The sequence below is a fragment of the Kryptolebias marmoratus genome, linkage group LG24 (assembly GCF_001649575.2).
Source record: "Kryptolebias marmoratus isolate JLee-2015 linkage group LG24, ASM164957v2, whole genome shotgun sequence".
Taxonomy (NCBI): domain Eukaryota; kingdom Metazoa; phylum Chordata; class Actinopteri; order Cyprinodontiformes; family Rivulidae; genus Kryptolebias; species Kryptolebias marmoratus.
In genome coordinates, this window is record NC_051453.1 from 8428993 (window position 1) to 8447955 (window position 18963).

The 18963-nt window shown below is 40.7% G+C and overlaps 1 protein-coding gene across 1 annotated transcript in view; it reads right to left on the reverse strand.

Moving 5' to 3' along the window:
• Positions 1 to 6: 6 nt before the first annotated feature.
• tsc22d2 (TSC22 domain family 2) overlaps positions 7 to 18963 on the reverse strand; it is a 28291-nt gene continuing 9334 nt past the window's right edge. Inside the window, exons 3-4 of the mRNA XM_017413553.3 lie at positions 473 to 524; positions 7 to 367 (exon numbers count right to left, since the gene is read on the reverse strand). Of these exons, the coding sequence (XP_017269042.1) occupies positions 80 to 367; positions 473 to 524 (340 nt within the window). The 3' untranslated portion in view covers positions 7 to 79. The remainder of the gene's footprint in view (positions 368 to 472; positions 525 to 18963) is intronic.

Below are 18963 nucleotides of genomic sequence, written 5' to 3' on the forward strand. Positions count from 1 at the left end.
GGGGGACACGGTGGAATGTGTTGTCATTAACCGGACCTTCCTCTCCTGTTTGCGGGAGGGGTGTTTAAAGGGAAAGGGATCACGCCGAGGTAATGTTTGGCTGATAGGGGACGCTCTGGCTCCCATCGTGGTGAACCAGCGAGGGGGCGGCGCTCTTGACGAGTGAGTACTGGTGCAGCTGCAGCGGCGCCGATAAGCTGCTGAGCTGACTGGACAGCTGGCTGAGCTGCTCCGAGTTGGCCAGCGACTTCAGCACAGCGTTCTCGCGCTCCAAGGCGGAGTTCCTCTCGTACAGCTCTTTGATCTGCTCCTTCAGCACCTCCACCTCCTCGCGGACGGCGTACATCAGGTGGCTCTTCACCAAGTCCTGGCAGAAAGAGAGCAAGGGGGGAAACTACAGTTACCACGTGAACTTAAAAGAAAAACTACATTGTTGAGGCTGGCAGGAACCGCGGTTGTGTGGCAGACTCACCATGGCCTGCTCGATCTTGTTATCGATGGCGACGACGCTGGCACCAGATGCACTGCAGAGAGAAAACACAAGCGATAAGAAACCCATCAGGCACATATCAAACGCTTCAGATTGATATCAGCTCCTCCACATCAACTAAATACAGACAAAAGATTGATCGGCAAAGAGCTGATGTTCGGAGAACAAGAAGAAACTGACACCATTTTGAGCTACTTCCCAGGATTCTGACAGTATCAGCAGAGAGCTCAGTCGTAAAAATAACCAGAGACCGATGTGGGAGGTGAAGAGGTCAACTGTTGAAACACCACGAGGGACCCAATCAGCAGCTCAAACACATAGATTTACTGCCCAGACATTACCACATCTATACCTTCAAACTAATGAAGGTGTTCGTTAGAAGGTTGTCTTAAATATCCTAAATGTTTAAGGGTTTATTTTAGATCTACAGGAGAAAAAGTACAGAACTTCATAAACTCTAAAGTGAGTTTGCAGCAGCAGAAAAGGATTGCAAGCAGTCAAACACTTATCATAAACTTCCCAAAGACTGAAAGCAGCACAGCAGAATGAACGCCGATTTCAAACCAGCCCTAAGAGGTTAAAACACTTCATGCTCCTGTCCTGTTTGCTCGCAGCCTCGACTCCACCAGCAGCCAGTTTCACACGAACCCACTGCAGCTAATATCATCAACCTAATCTAGGGGGCCGCTTTGTAAACATGATGCAATTAATCATCTCAGGTCACTTTAAAAAAAAAAAGCACAACACCCTGTTTTCCACCTTCTCTACTTTTAAACACTTCTTTCCCCCTTTTACCACAAGCTGAGCCCTTTATCAGTCATAGGACTTTATCAGTCTGTTCTTCTAGATTAACTTGCATAATCATCCTGGTTAAAGGGGAAAAAAGAAAGAGGGAGTGGATTTTAAGGCTCTGCTTTGTGCTTGAACACAAATCTAAGGCAAAGGAGGAAAGAGCGTATGCAGAAAGCCTCTACAGGTTTCAATTAAAAGTTTAAAAATCACTAAATATGATCAAAATACAAACAATGCACGACATGTCAACTACTTATACTCCTTTAAATATGAGAAAACAAGGCTTATAGAAAACTTAAACATCTCTTTATATAAAATACCATGAATAATAAATCTGAAAACATGACTTTATTTTGTCTCCTGAAACATTAGTTTTTTTTTCTCAATCTGTGCCTAAATGTCATGCAGCTTGATCAAACTTCATTAAAGCTGCGTTTGAGTTTTAAGCCCTGTTTTGAAGCCCCTGTAAGGTGCTCCTGTGAACATCCATCCACCCTGCGTGCCGGAGCGCACGTACAGCTCCGCGGGAAGCCCGGGCTCCAAGTGGCAACACGGAGCAAACAGATGTAACATTTAAGGCGGACAAAAAACCAATAAAAAGCAAATAAGCCAGCGCGTACGTGTCCCAACCAGGAGGGCAGAGCGTGTCCAGCAGCTGGGTCCAAACATGCGCACAGCGCTGCGCCCTGAGAGCTCCGAGCGCAAATATCCGACTAGAAAGAGTCCCTTTAAAGCGCAGGAAAAGGCTTCAACCTGCTCCCGTTTGGACAAAACGCGGATGGAGTTCAACACAGCAGAAAGCGCGTAAAACGAGCCTGTTTTTGGCTTTTTTTTTTGTTTGTTTTGGTTTTGTTACCTGACGCATCTGGCTCTGTAGGACACCAATCGCCCTGAATGCGTCGGTGAGGCCAGCGGGGAGCAGGGCAGACTGTAGCTCATCCTGCAGCGCATCTTCCTCCCCCTCCTGTCAGCTAAAGCTTCAGCTTTATATATATATATGTATATAGACCTGTCCTCTGCGCGCTAGAAGACACAAGCAGGCTGTAGTTCGAACAGGAGCCCGGAGTTTCTTAAAAGCAGCTGGATCACATGGTGGGGAGGCGGAGCTCAGCCTCCTCCCCCTAGGGGAGCTCTCCTCCTTTTCTCCTGCGCTCAGTTTTAAACTCTTGCACAACCTCCCCATTCACTGCCACTGGGTGCCAAAACGTCTCCAGAGGTCCAGGACAGCCTTAATCAGAGGCTGGAAGCATGTTCAGGCCTCTGTTTTCTCCCTGACACTGTGTCAGCAATCACATTATTTTTGGAGATGTTATTTTATTAGTTTCTACAACCTTTAGGCTCATTTATCCATGTTTTTTTTTCTTTAAGGAAAATAAAGTCAATGGTTAGGAAAAAAGAAGCTGTATATTCTGTTTGTGGCACAATCTCAAAGGATAAGATTATTGCTGTGATTGGTCACACTGACATCATTAATATCTCCTTTACAAAACAAACAATATATTAAAAAAAGGGAAAAGAACAGAACAGAAAGTGACACTGATTCCACAAAATAAATTAAATGTCCTGTGTAAATAATCAAAACTGTTATGCAACACCATGTTGCTCTTTCTGGGGTTACACACACACACAAAAAAAAATACCCATATTTTCTTGCGTACTTGTATCCCATGTGGGCAATTTATCATCCAAACTGTTTTAACAATGGTCAAATGTTCTGATTTGCAATATTAACAGCAGAAAACTCAAAATGCAAAAGACATTCATCACTTTGAAGTGAGCATTTACACATCTGGAGACGGTGAAGGAGGGAATGTCCACAAGCTTCGGCTGGAATGCTGTTGTTTTGTTTTGTTTTTTTTAATCAGTAACAAAGAACAAGAGGCATCCCGGTTAAATCAGATTAGCTAGTTGAGTGACTCAATTTGTCCTGAATGAGTTACATGAAATGTTAGGAAGACCAAAAAAAAGGAAGAGCTGTTGTTGTCACTCGGCGTCCAAGATAAACACTGTAAACTGTACATTTTATTCAAAGAGGAAGACATGTGGTGGTTTATATAAGGACCACTTGCTGAGTTAACCTCAACAAGGACCTTCCCTGCAGACTGCAGCAGCGTACACATGCACTCGTCCACCCCCCAGCCCCCTAACGTCTTCAGGACAAGAAGGCAGCACATTCCAGCTCAGGACACCTCCGGTCCTGAGCCCAGCACCCTTCAGACAGCTGTGACTGAAGAGGCAACACACACACATCCTCACCGCTACAGCGCTCCGCGTTCTGATGCCGTTTGGCTCGGCAGTGGCCATGACCAACTTTAGGCACAGCTCCACCTCATAAAACGCAGACGGGAGGAAACGGACTCCTCCATCTCTTTGGATTTATAACACAACGATTTACAGTGTCAGAACTCCAATGTGTTCTTCATTAGAGCGCAGACGGAGCAGCACACGTCCTCGTTCCGAAAAAGCACACAAACATTCACCGTGGGGGGAGGCAGCTGAATAAATCAGACCCCGCGCTCCCTCCTTCCTCCCTCTCAATAACTGCATTTCAAAACAATAGTTGGAGGATGGGGCCTGGCAACTGCGCTGCTCTCTTTTCAGATGCAAACAGCAGCTTTATTGAGGCTGAAGCAAGGTTAGAAGCATGTAGTTCTGCTCCTCCACCAGCAGAGGTCAGTAGAGGCTCCAATTAAAAGGACAATAAGAGGAAAGCAGCTACAGGCAAAATCAGACTCCTTAAAAAAAGAATAAAAAATACTGTTAGGTAATCAGCTGGAAGTCAACATCTGATCAAGATATTAAATAAACTGATAATTTAAAATTCAGTCTTTTATTATATATCTTAGTAAACTTTCATATGTTTGGATTTTTTTTAATGAATAGTTAAAATATGTTTATCTGATGCTCCTTAATAAGCAGCATTAACAAGAAAAAATACACCCCACCCTCCAGACAGCCTAAAAATTAAATGATAATAATTTTGTGTAGTGATGGCAAAACCAATACAGAAAATAACTCACTGAGTAAGGTAATAAGGTAAAACTTTTAACTGAATGTACTTTTTTCTCCCCCAAAAAATAAAGTTTCAGAGAATTTGCAGTACATTCCCCATCAGATACTGGGGGGTGGGGAGTAAATAACTAGTCATGACTCGACAAGAAGCCAAGGCTGCCCCTCGACACTCGATTCAACCAACGATCACCCCCTCTGACAACAAAGAAAGCAGTATTTTTGTGGGAGGGCGTTTGCGTGCGGCAGACCTGAAAGTCGGCGATGTGTACCCATCCGCCTTCATCCATCACAGCTAGTCCTCCTGGGAAACAACTTTGGAACAACTTGAATTTCAGCCTGAGTCAGAATTACCATAATTTAGAAACTCTTCTCTGTCAAGGTACAGTTTCTTGCCAACAGTGACATCTTTTTCTTTATTTGGAAAAGGTTGCATTTTGATTGGATAACACTCCCGACAAGACTCTAGGACAGTATATTTTTCACAATAATCTATGAATTATCTTCCAGTTTAGTTTCTCTTAGAAAAAAAGGCATTTTCTTCTTAAAATTTGTACTTAACTCATTTCAAATTGCTAATTTTATTTAACCAAAGTCTAAAAAACTTGGGAAAAGCTGTAGCTGCAGAAACGGCTACATTTTGGTCATTTAACTAATCAGTTATTATAAATATTCCTTAGGTTTAAAACTAATAGGATTAGTAATATTAAGGTCAACTAAAAGAAGATTGAACAACTGTCCCTTTGTGCCTAAATTACATAACATTTACTGTACAAAAAACACAACAAAAAAAAAATATTGACTTCTTTGTGTACTGCACTGTAGGGCTTCAAACAAGAATAACAATTGAAGGATGCTGGAAGTATTTTAATAAGCTTCTCTGAATGAACATGGAGGTTTTAGATGTTTTACTGCCTGGATGTGTTGTCTAAATAGAGTTTTCCACAAAGACACAATGGAGACTAAACAAAATAAGGGAGTTTTATTTTTCTAGCACTAAATCAAAGTTAGAAGTAGGTGTGTCCGTGCCGCTGCCACTAAGATTCTTCGTAAACAGGGCAAAGGATACACCCTCGCCTGCAGCTTTATCGCTAAACTGGCTTACGAGCAACTCTGTATCCAGCATGTGACAAACTGGAAGTGGACCAGACTGTCCTCCTGTGAGACGCGGACAGCTCCAGTGGATGTCTTGTCGGAAGAACCGGATGGCAGGGAGCATGAGAAGCGGTTGAGTGCCTCAGGGGCTTCATACCAGCAAGGATAAAATCTGAGTTCTCGAGACAGTGGATGAACTTTATTCATTACTGTTAATTTAGCCGTTAAAAAACAGCTTTGTTATTTTAGCCTGATAAGAGCCTAAAATAACAGCCGACAGACATGTTAGTTAATGGCTTCTGAGCCACCTCTACTGCTCCCGTAGGAAAGAAAAAAGTGAAACAGAACCATCAACCTCCATCTTCGAACACAAGGCAGCCTTAAATGACTACTAACAGTATGGGTTTTAGCTAAAATCAGATCTTTAGCAAACACTACGTGCCTCCATATCAAACTTCACTACCGTTTTCTGACCCTGGACGACTTTGGTACAAGCCAGTAACGTGTTAACAGAAATAAAGTTATTTTAGAGGCTTTAATAGGAAAGTTCTGGCACCTCAATGTTAACGAGCCAACATATTCACAGATCCAGGGACTTATCCTCTTTGAGGAACTGGACATACTTTTTGTCACAGCAAGGCTTGAAGCACGGCTTTTCATTTAGTTCAGGCATTATAATATGAAAATACAACATCAAAAAAAAAAAAAAAAACATCAAAATGATGAGAAAGCAGTCAAACGTCTACATTTGATTTAGCTATATCTGATAAGGCAACCACTTTACAAGATATTTGAATTTAAACCTGTGGGCACGGGCTTTAAAACTCATAATCAAATGTTTCAAAGCAGTTTCACAAAGATTCTATGAAAATATTTGCAAACAGCCATGAGGAAACTCAAAGTTCAGTGCTTCATTTGCTAATTTTGACTTCCTAAACGATACGCAGTAGTAGTTCTATAAAGGTATCTGAATGGTCTGAATATCTGAATTTTAGGCAAGATTGTGTTAACTAAAGACAATGCTGGTTCAGATAGGGATTTTCTGGAGAAATGCAGATCAAATCTGTCAGATCAGTGTCTGAGGAAGAGGCTGGCAGGGTGAAAACAGCGACACTAACAGAACTATATAAAGTCTGACTCCAGAGCTCCACACTACGTCGAGTTGCGCCACACTCTTCAAAGCTGTACAGTTTGGAGATCTTGCTGGAGGGGGTCTTCCACACAACCACTGAATAATCTGTTCAAAACCGTGCTCTTACTGAACAGAACGATCCCTGCACGTGAAATCGAGCTAGGTCCTCTGAGGATATGTCTAAAAGCCTGTTAGCAATTACAGTTTGTTCTTGAGTGTAGGCATGCTTTTCATTTGCGTGAAGGGAAGGTGACTCACTCGCTGCGTTCTAACAAATGTGATATAACGTGCTCATGAAAGACACAGAAAGGTACATTTCTGGAAAGAGAGCAAAAAAAGCTGTCAGTAAAAAAAAAAAAAAAAGAAGTCAACTGACAGCTCTCGCTTGTTAGCACATAAAAAGTGAAACTTTAGCTTCCTCTCATTTAACTTTGCTCCCTCTGCTCCTCGACCCAACAGCGAGCGTCTCCGTGACGTAAAATAGTGGCCACGTTTACGGCCTGGATCAAATGGTGCTTCGGGGAATAAGCCGGCAGCTACTGATCAGGCGCCCTCAGAGAAAATATAAATCCATCTTATCTTTTATTGCCCACAATCATAAAGTTGATGATTGTGGGAAGAAGGCAGTAAAGGGTTTTTTTTGCTGCTCCACTTTGGACAAATCACAACACAACAATTAAACCCTTCAGCAGACCAACACTATCCTGGGGTGTTATAAGAAAATAATAAATAAATATATAAATAATCTTTGCGGTGAGTTTCCTTTTGGAGTCAACCACAAGTAATCACATTTAGCCAACACACAAACGACTATAGCTCGGTCAAATTTACAGATTTGGTGCTAAAGTTTGACGAGGTAATAGCTGGAAGTCATCCTCGACACATACTGCGAGCATTAACAGATCTTTTAAGACCTCGCAATATTACCATTTACAAGGTTGGACGTGTAGAAGTCTCTTCTCATCCCAACATGATCTTAGTTTAACACTCTGGCATGAAAGGCAGCCGGTGATATGTATTCCTTCAAGGAATGTTAGGTCGTTAATTTATGGAGAAAATACCTGTATTAGTTTATATCATGAAGCACATTCCTCTGAGTCTGAAGTGATGCCTTTAAATGGCTCATTTGAATAAAAAGTACCTCATTTATGAGCGCAGGAAATGAACAATAAGACATATTTCCAAAGCTCGAGTCTGAAAATGAGCCTCTCTCGAATACCCAGAGAGGCTACAACACTATGATCCCTCCCAAATAACGACTTCATCTCCTCAGGATGTTAAAGCTCAGAGAGGGAACATCTGAGGGTTGTCCTCGGCTGTCTGGTGCCCCAACGTTAGCAACAAAACCTTTGGGCCCTGTGGGTTGAAGGGTGGGGGTCTTTGTGAACTGAATTTGCTTCAGGAGAGTTTGGAGGCGTCTTAAACCTTCAGAAGTAGGTTTTTTGGGAGGTTCCACTGATATGCTGTAGGGAGGTACTGCTATCATATGAACTGGTCTGCAAAAAATGTTTAGGTAGGTGGCAGTTGTTAAAATAATATGCACACGAACACCCGGTTTTCCCAGTCAACCTTGTGTTACAGCGAAAACAAGAACTGTTACCCGCTTAAAAGCAGTTTTGATGTTGTGGCTCGGCTGCAAATAAACACACAAATCAAAATGTTAAATAAAACCAAACCATGTTGGGATGGCTGGCTGAGTTTGTAAAAACTCAAAAACAGAAAAGTAGAACCGAAAACTCTGAAACAGCGTCAAGTATTTAAATCGCTAACACACATTTACTTCATGAGAGCTAAATTAGGTTTGCTTTTGTTGCCAAATTCAGGAATTTACATACTTCTGTCAAAAAATTTGCTTACACATTCCTGTTTGAACTTTTATCTGTATTTTATCACCAAGGTTGACAAGTTATCTTTTAATTACCCATTTCCCTTTGAGCCTAATTGCCGCCCTGTTTTATTTTAAGTTATTTTGAAGCTCTGAGCAGCTGCAGCAGATGTGGCAGGGAACAGCGAGAGCCATGCGTGTTTTTGATGCCCACGGTGTGGAGTAGAAACTTGCGCTAATGACTGCGGAGAAGTAGGCTAGCTGCCCGACGGAGGTTTAACATTTTACACAAATAAATCACTTTCTTTTTTTTCTTTAAGGAATGCTCCTTCGTGCCCTAAAACTGCTCGCGAGCGATCTCCCCTTTTGCTTGCAACAAGTCCGACCTTGCAGGGGAGTTGGCACAGGACAAAGGAAGTTGGAATGAGGCGTCTCCCTCAGGTTTACCTGCGGTTACTTGAAAAGTTTTGAATAAAGCTTTGCTGTTACAGAGCCTGAAGGCAAACAAGAGCTGGAAGAGGAACAAACGGAGCCTCTGAGTCTTGTTTGCCAGCTGAGAGGGGACACACACACGCACACACACACACTCTTGCTCAATTGCTACTGTTTTCTTACATAAACATCTTATTTGGATCACATTTAAAGAATAAGATCATTTGAGCAGTCCTATGTTGCTTTAAAATTGCAGCATTCTAACTTCAGTGCTGACAATGTCAAAGTTGGGTCTTTATAATCCGGTTTATGTCAATCACACGGAGTGCCGTTTCATTTGGAGCTGCGTGCCTCATTGGGAACTGTTAGTACTGTTGAAGCGAAACACAATAGCGTCGTTTCAGCGTAATGAAACGTTATTTAGAGGAGTGTATAGTTGCAGTCGTGTTTTTGTTCCCGGTCAAACCCACACCAACTGAAATAAATAATAATGCGGGAGGACGAACTATGGTGAAAAAGTGTGTATGTTTAAGTTGACAAAAAAGAAGTAAACAAGAAGAAAATATTTCACTGCGATCCAATCAGGCCTAAGTTAAGGAAAGGAAGGATGAGTTGGGAAGATATCCAATCACAGTTTATCACACGGCAGTAGCTGCAGGCATTTAATCTATTCCCAGGAAGACGGCACAACTAGCTTTGTTGTACTTTCCTACGAAACTAAAGCAAAAAAATGTAAACACCTGGGAGAAGGCGATCGATTTCTGCTGAAGTCTAAACTGGTTTAAAGCCCTCGTGTTTAAAAGTTAGATTTTAGGACTAACTTAGACCAGAGTTCTGTTACAGCTAGAACTCAAGATTAAATTCTTGGTCTTCAAGCCGAGTTGCAGAAACTTTGATCTCTGCATAGAACGTCTTTGCTCAAACATTCTTGTGTCAATTTATGACATAAGTGTTCATCATCAAGGACCTGAATGAAAAAAGGGCTCCCAAATTAGTTAGTTTTGGCCCATGTGTGCTGGCAGCCTCCATGAGAGAGCACAAAGCACTTAGTGACTAATAACACAATGACAATTTTATGTTCAAATAAACAACAACTCACATTCGCTTGCTTATTCTGCTAAGGCCGTTAAACAGGTAGCTTCATGCTCTGAATTTTGGGATGTCTCCAAGAGTTTTTGTCCACAGTCTGAGTCACTTAAATCAAACCTTAATAAAAAAAGAAGACTTACATAATTGATTACTCATCTGACTCTCACACATACCTGCTTATTGTATCTGTGCTGCTGCGCCGGGAGACGAGTATCTCCAACACAACAAAGAGAAGTGTGCGATACAGGCTGCACTCTGCACCATGTTTTTACATTTCTTGTTTTATCTCGCAAAATGAAGGGAACGCACCATTTCTCATTCCGGCATATCCTCGTTATGCTGCATCATTTCTCTGGTAAAGCTAAAAGTATCTGATAAAATACTTTGCAGGTGTTAGAAATCTTCTTAAAACAGCCTTGTGTGCTTTTTATGAAAAGAGGATTCCTTAAATAAATGCGTGTCACCTGCTGCCTTGCATGCCAAAGTTTCAAACAAAGACCTCACAAGGTCTGTTAGCGCTCGGAGTACGTGTTGGCAATGACTCTCAGCTACCACCACACCAAACTTTAGCTCAATATCTGAGAAATCAAAGTGCTGAACACAAGAACAGCCACGTCGGGTTAGCAGATGCAGTTTTTTTTACTCTGCACAACATCAAATTCAATCAGGTTACCACCAGTTTCTCATCTAAACATACAAACAATGAGCGACGGAGAATATGACATCATATAACACAACCTTTGTCGTGTTATCCAAGTGTAATCTGCCATTTGCAGAACTAAAGCCCTCCTGAACTTTGCCACACACGACGCAGAGGCAACAGAAACCCGAGCCTGGGATCAGTGTGACCAGCAGATCATAAATACTCTCAGTGTTAAAGGGATGTGAAAAGCTGCCAAAATGACAGAGTCCTCAGTGGCAATCTGGTGCCATGCTGTTTGCGAGCTTTAGGCACGTGCACCTGCCGAAATGGTTTTAAAGAGAGTCACAAGACAGCATTTTCTTTTTTTGTATTTCATTCATTCATTTTTGTGTACAAAACTAAAGTTGCTGAATGTTTGTGGCTCTTCCACTGGGACCCGGCCAACACAAAGGTGGCACAAATCTTCAACAGAAAGACTTGGAACGAAAAGTATGCAGCTGTGGTCAGACAGAAACCTCGATGACATCAGAGTTTACCTCACAAACAACGGAAATTATGTCCTCGTATATGAAGCGTCAAAACAAAGTTGTTTAGAAATACTGAGTAATAAAGACAAGTTGGCTCTGAAAAATGACAATGGCTCTGACAGAGAGCAGTTATATTCATAAAAATACTACTTAAGATGAGTGTTTTCTTGCTAGGTGCACAGGGTTAAGTGGTGCAGCGTCTGGTTCTGGTTTAGCCGGCCAGTCCAGTCCAGTCCAGTCCACACACACACAAACATGCTCATACCTATCGTTGACGGGCTTTGACCCTCATAATCTGCGAGGCTGGAAAGCCTGGCGGAAAGCAGCTGATGGGTTCCTGGATTAATGTGGAGGAGGGACAGAAACACTGAGTGTGAGGAAGAGAAGCGTGTACAAAAGGATGGCGGAAGACGGAGAAGAATGTAAATGAGAGACCAGAGGAAGATCGTGAACTGCGGTGGAAGGTCAGAGGAAATCGTGACACAATCCACATTTTTCAGCTCTGCTCACAAAAGACATGATGCAAGCAGGACCACGTGCGGCACGGATGGATAAACCAACGCTAAACGATTTGCTTCAAGCTGTAATAACATCTGTACAGAGAATCAATCCAGTCAAACTCCTTAATACATATGGAATCTTATTTAGTTCATAAAAACACGCAATTGTAAAACCTAACAACTTAAAACTCTGTCTTTATCTCTTTCACTAAAAACCTAAATCACTAAAACAATCAGTTATTGGGTCAATTTCTGTCAAATCCAGTTGCTCTTTAGTTCAATCGTGTATTTTAATGTTTAATACAACTTCTGTAACTTTAGACAACATAGCAGTAAGATTAAAAAACAATCATTTGCTTTCGTGATGATATTAATTTTTCAAAAATAACAGGTGATAAGTCAAAGGTTATCAGGACAAGGAAGTGCAGTTACACTTTGCATAAAAACAGCCATGAAATTAAAATATTTGACAATAACTCAAATGATTAAAGTGATCAAGAGAACAGGGAGGTTCTGACACAACTGTGAGCTAAATTAGACATTAGCGTTAACATGAATGGTAGCAGATGACGCTAATAACGCCGTCTAACCTGATTACAGTGAATGAAGCTACCAAGAAAGGCTCATTTATTTTGGAGTGAAAATGTTAATCCATTCCTTCAGGATTGTTTTAGCTTGAACAGAAAGATCATTCATTCGGTGTGTTACCACATTTTATTACTTTGACAACTGAAGGGTTTCCATTTAATTGTATAGAGCACTACATTTTTCTTCACGGCTGAATGATGTGTACTTTTTTATGCTTTAGGATTAGTTGACTCATACTTCCTTTTCCATGTCACTGTTCAAGCATAACTTCATTTTGTTAGTGTTGTTTTAGTTTTGTTTTAGTGGCAGCAAATAAGGTTTTTTTAAACAACAATCGCTACATTTGCTGTCTTAACCTGAAAGAAGCGATGATTCAGTTTCTCTGATTCCCACGTCAGCACAGTTGAAAGGAATAATGGATCTGTGACTGGTAGTCACATTGGTTAAAAATTACACTTAAAATAAGGTTTCATATCATGCTGAGCTACACAAAAATGTCTGCACTGTGTCTAGATTTCCTTTTCGCTTTGCATTTTGATAGGTTAAAATTGGTGAAAGTGTCTTTCTCCTGTATTGTTTTGTAACTTCATTTAATTTAATCTGGAGCATTTAAGTAATCAAACAGCAAAAAAAGAAAAAATCTAATTAAACTAATCTAAGATTACAGTGTTTGAAAGCACCCAGGAAAGTCGTTAACATAAAAAAAAAATCTATCAATAATTCATCCAACAAAACAAATGCTCAGCAACAAAGGTTAGGCAGGAAGGAGTGGTGCCATTACATAACGACGTTAAAAACAAACCACCAGCATGCTAATGTCAGGTTCAAGTCTAAGTCAGCCTTTCTCCTGGATGTAGACGTCTTGTCACAGATCAAGAGCAAACGCTGTCCATGAGATCGTAAACTTTTAACGGTAAACAAGACCCTGGAGGACCGAAAAACAAAAGCAGGCAGGAAAAGGAGCTCATTTCTAAAACGATAACATGAGGTTAACCATCCACTACTGTCACGGTAACTGTCAACGTGAGATTTAAGGCCAACTTTCCATATCTGAGCCTCTGACAGATTTATCTGTGCCACACCTCACAAACAGCAGCTCGGGATCTTTGAGTTTCCCGAAGCTCCGGTGAGGTATTTAGACAATGCGAGTTTAAAGATCTCCAAGAGAGCAGCTGGGATCTCAGCTCTATGAATAAGACAAAGTACCAGGTTTCTCTGGGAAGGGACTCATGCGAACGGAGTTCAACGTGCAGGAGGGGAAAAAAAGAAAAGAGGAGTTCAAAAAAGGAATACAAAGAGCAGAAACAATGTAAAAATCTCAAGGTAGAAGAGAGGGAGAAGGAGAAGGAGAGGAGTGTGGGAAAATTTGTATTCCAGAGGAGTCCCCTGTTCTGAAACCATTCAGCAGCTTCCACTGAAGACAGAAACAAAGTTTGTTTTAAAAGCTTTATATTCTGAATAGTAATGTGCAGCCTGGTCAAGTCCACTTTTAAGGCCTGTTACAAGATGGAAAACTTGTCAAATGCTTGAGATCAGGTTTTTTTTTAAAAAAGACGAGAGTAAAAAGCATTTCTAACAAGCTAAATTTAATCAATTTTATACATAACATGAGGAAAATCTGCAGCTGCTGCTTTGCCATAAAAGTCATAAAACTATGATGATTTGCTTAATGTGCTTTATTTGCAAACAAAGATTACCCAAACTCTTTTTTTTATTATAAGTTGGAGCCAGCTGGGGAAAAAAAAGAGCTAATTCTTCTGTCTATATCCAAAACCAATGAGCTGCAGTAAGTCTGCTGGAAACTAAGGCTGGATCCACTTTACAGATGAATGTGTGAATGCAACTTCAGGAAGACTCTCTACATTTATGAAAAAGTCTGAAAGCATAAAGTACCACTATTCTTGCAAACTGTGCAAACCTGTATTAAGACCAGAGACTTATTGTTTTCCTTTGACTGGCCATAAATTTGAACTGTTACTGAAAACAAGACTTGAATATAACATCGAGATATGTTTAGTCTATGTACATTTAAGATATATCGTGAGTCTTTTTATTCTAAATGATTTTTAATTTTGTTAGCTAGCCTTTTTGCAGAAACTATCTGCTGCTGAAAAATGCTTGACATCGCCCACGCTTCATAGCACAAAAAAGTGGTGTTGTTTGACTTAATTCTTTAACTTGATAAACAAGCCTGGCACACTGCTGTCAATGAAACGCTACCTGCTTGAAAACTTGACTCGAATGTGCATCAGGTAACAGAAATCATCGCTCTTAAACTATACAACGTTTATGTAAAAACCTCACACTTACTCCCCGAAGGATCAGTCCAAGACAGAGATCCAAATGCTAAATTTGTTACTGACCAGTTTATTGTACGTTTCATTTGACTCACACATTCAGGTATTGGTGTAACTTCACGTGTGTTCACCTTTACACCCATCGCAAAAAATATCTTTGTATGTGTAAGAAGCATTTTTATATTTCTGTGAAACTAAAGTTGTCTGCTTCTATTAATTATTTTTGTTTAGTATATTTCAAAACTTTACAATCTTTACCAAAAGCTGAAACATTCAAAGTCAAATGGAGGGAGCAATTCAACTGCAACAGGAGTTAATCAAGGTCTTAAGGTATGACACGAAAGACCGGACCCACTACACTGATTTATTTATTTTTTTAGAACCACGCTGTTCCTCTGGTCTTGTTTTTTTTATGCAGTTGCCTCTTTGATGTTTATCTCTAATCTGCACATGTGACAATCCATCTTTAGCTACATGTTTGTTACAGAATATTCTCCCCGTTTTAAAATCACTAAATTCAAACCAGCAAAGTTTTCTTTGGCTGAGAACCAAACTAAAAAAGACTTGGGGAATATATATATATATATATATATATATATATATATATATATATATATATATATATATATATGACCCAGCAAAGTCCTTGTTCTCATAATGTGGTGATTAGGAGAGGCTGTGGGGAGTGGGAGGAAAGGCTCACTGGCAAACATGGACTTGGCTCTCTGCATGGGGCAAAGCCTGCAGCAATACCCAACTCAGGCAAAATCCCAGCTGTGCAGCTAACCACCACCCCGCCCACTCTCATATCAGAGGACTCAGTATGCAGCAAATAAAAGGAGAGTCTGTTGGGGCATCCGTGACTGAACTTACAAAATCTCAATAAATAAGATCTCGTCTCATGCTTGAGCTGTGGCAGGCTGTGACACCTCAGCAAAGATCGGCAAACATAAAGTCAGGGGAAAAGAAGTGAAAATATGTCACACTGATATGAGCATTCTGGGAAGAAGGGGGTGCTAATTTCTGCTTGAGTTGCACATAATTGCTACCATGAGAACCAATGAGTCAGAATAATCGCAGTCAGGGGCAACTCAGTCAGCCGTATGGCAAATATTAGCATTAGCCTTCAGCTACAAAGCCACCCTATCTGGTCAATTTTACTTCACAGGGCTCAAGTTAATCAATTTCACCCATTAAAGAAAGTGTCGAATTTGGTTCCTAAGGCACGCCGCTGGCCTAGTGAACTTCGTCACACCGGCAGGAAGGTCTGTTATTGTCACAACTGGTCTCTAACAACACCAGTCTGTCACATGCCAGTGACTTCGCCTGGAGTTAAGCGGGCAGACCGGGCAACTACTGCACACGTACAGTATCTGCCAAGACTGACGTCTGGTGAGGAATAGCCAACACAATTTGTTGTTACTGCTAACAGTAACAATGCGTGTTAGCTTTACCCTAAACAGCCCTGTGAAATGTTTTTTGTTACAGATTACTGGCCTCGGGAACCGTATGACTTTGCTATTTCTTTCTGTTGTTTAGCAGGGCAGCAGTTAAGCTAAGTTTAACATGCACATTTCCATAAGGAATGCTACTAGCTAATTCAGCCGTTTGTTACACTTCGACCAAAGGACTTTGAGCTACAGTCTTCACAGCTGTTGTGTAGCTGGGAAGACTATGCATATCATATCTAGCAGATTGCTGTGACAAATCACAGTCAACTCCTTTTACATACCAAACACTACAGTGGGTGTATCATGAGGGCATTACATTACTGCCCGAAAGTAAACTTTCCACGCTCTAAATCCTTATCTGCTGCAGGAAGTTAAAGCAAAGGTTCTATCTGGAGAAGAAAAATGACAATGAATATGGATATGAAATGTGGTAAATTTGTATTAACTTGTGTTCTTTTTATCTTAAATAAAAGTCTGAAAAGTGAAAATATATATATTATGCTTTAAACAAGAAAAATACAACCCAAATACAAAAGAGACCGTGTAAAAACTTATTGATAATCATTTTTCTTTGATTTTTATCAAATTATCTTTTTTGTACTACAATTATACTGCCGTTTTTTTTTAATAAACATGAAATAAACACTTCAATGAGCAGTTCTGTGACAAAATGCCAATGCAATGCCCTTCCTGATCTCAGCTGCTGTGTGCTTGGTGGGGTACATTCATTGACAGCACAGGAAGTGGTGCCTGAATATTTTCCATTGTTTGGTATGGAGGTTTTTGGCTGACCTCTTACAGGGGCAGAGCTAGGAATGGCAAAAGAGGCGCTGTGGACGAGCACAAAGCCAGCCGCAAAAGAAATGATGATAATAATAACAGAGCATTTTTTTGTAAATGAATTCTGAGAACTAAATTTGATGCACATGTTTAAACAAAGTAAGTAAAACTCAGAAGTAATAAAGTACCATGTTCGGTCACACCTTTACAGCAGAGAGGCATGCTGCTGAAATATTTTAACACAAAGGCTGACTCAGATACAAGTACAGAGACATGACGGTGTGAACAATCAGGATGACGTAATCATCCCACCTCACCGAAGGGCTGAGCAGGAGGTCAACTTGTCCCAGGTTGATAAAATGGTTCTCAAATTACAGAAGCCTAACAAATTCAAACGCTACCATTTAAATGAAAGGAAAGGCCTTATGATTATTATAATAACAGGCTAAGGTTTTATAGATGCCAGTATTTTTCCAGAGAGAGTCCAGTGAACTCCCATTGTGAAATGATTCATAACAGAATGACGTAAAAGGTTTAACAAAGTTACCAGCGGAGCTATAATTTCATTGAGTTACCAGGACACGTAAACATAACCTTAATGTTTTTATTTCTGAGAAAAAAAAAAAAAAAAAAAAGAAGGACGAGTTTAAGTACTGGTGACAAATCAGATCTGATAAAGTAAAACAGAATGTGCCATTTGTTCGACACGGTCGTTTCAAAGCAGTGAATAAACTGTTATCGTCTACCCTGCTACAATGACTCACGTCCGTTTCCTTTCAAAAGCCTGCTCGTTGTAACACACCGGAGGATGTGCAGGGACAGACTGTGGTTCAGCGCCAACGACAAGAGACACTTCAGACGAACTTCACTTGAGAGACAGAAGAGGAAGATGACAACGGCGGTAGGGTTTCACAGAAGAGGAAAGCAGACATCAAAACTAAGAAGGAAACTGAGGTTCTTACAAAACCTAAACATTTCTCGACTGACGACGGGAAGAGGAAAAAGCAACATAAGTCACTTTGCTTGTAAGGATGTAAGGTTCAACTTGCAAAATAGATGCAATATTAAGGACAAGTTATTATTACCTTTTTGCAATATTTTAAATGACCTTGAGCAAATGTTCTTCAATCTTTCTTAAGGTTTTCGGCACCAAAAACTTGTTTTTTGTCAATATGGTGTACAGTGTTCCCTCTAAAACTGGAATAAAATGTACACGTAGAACAAGTGGCAGCAATTGATACAGAACCAAAACAATACAACACCCTTTGCATTGGTCAATCAAAATTAATTTAAGTTTTAAAAATGATGGCTCATTTGCAATTACTTTTTGGTGCACAGGTGTTTTATCATATGCAACATTTTCTTTGGACATTCAACTAAAATTACAAAGTAAATTGGATTTTTTTTCCCCAAATTGTCTGTGACATGTAGAAAAAAAAACACTTGGTCGTCCGTTGGTGTTTTAGTGGGCACCAACGGACCAAAGCTCTTCTCACAAAGTTGCCTTGAAGGCAGGACTGGTGTGCCATCGTTTGACTTCGGTGTCTTTTGTCTAAGGGCGGAGATGTTGAAGCTTATGAGTTGACGATTTGCCTCTAAAGTAAAAAATTAAGAGAACCGCAGAGGCAAGACAGCCTGTGTACAAAGCCAACACTCACGAGCACAATGCTCTGAACAGTCAGTGAATTCTACATACAGATTTAACACTTCTGTTTGGTCTGTATGATCTGCCACAGCAGCTGCTTGACAACAACAACTTTTTCTGCACCGATATGGCACAACTGGTGTGTTAAAAGGGCTTCCAAGAAGAAGCAAAACATAAGAAGCCCCTGAAACCTCTAATTAACTCTTCTGTATTTTCTTTAACTCCATCCAGACCGACACTGTCACACCACAACACAGAGTGAGCCAGAGAACAGACGAAGATTCTCGGGCATCAGGGATCTACACGAGTCGACGAGGTCCAGGGGAAAGCAGGGGAAGAGGATGGATGACTTAAGTGCAGCTGCCTGCCACGCTTTCCACACATCCCCATTACTCACAATGCAGACATCTTGAGCTCCGGGAGGCCCTAGGCTCTGAAACCTGGTTGTTCAACTCATGTCTCTCACTGGGGGAGTCCGACACAACTATACTTTTGTTTCTTTTAAAAAGCAGCTTTTCAAACATTAACAGTTTATGCCACAAACCAGTCAAAACTCCCCTCCTAAACTTCTGATCTGCGCTCAGCTTAAAAGGTCTTCCTCTACTAAAAAAAAAGCATAGTCCTAAAATCACAGAATTGCACTAAATAATGTTAACTTTCTCTGTTTC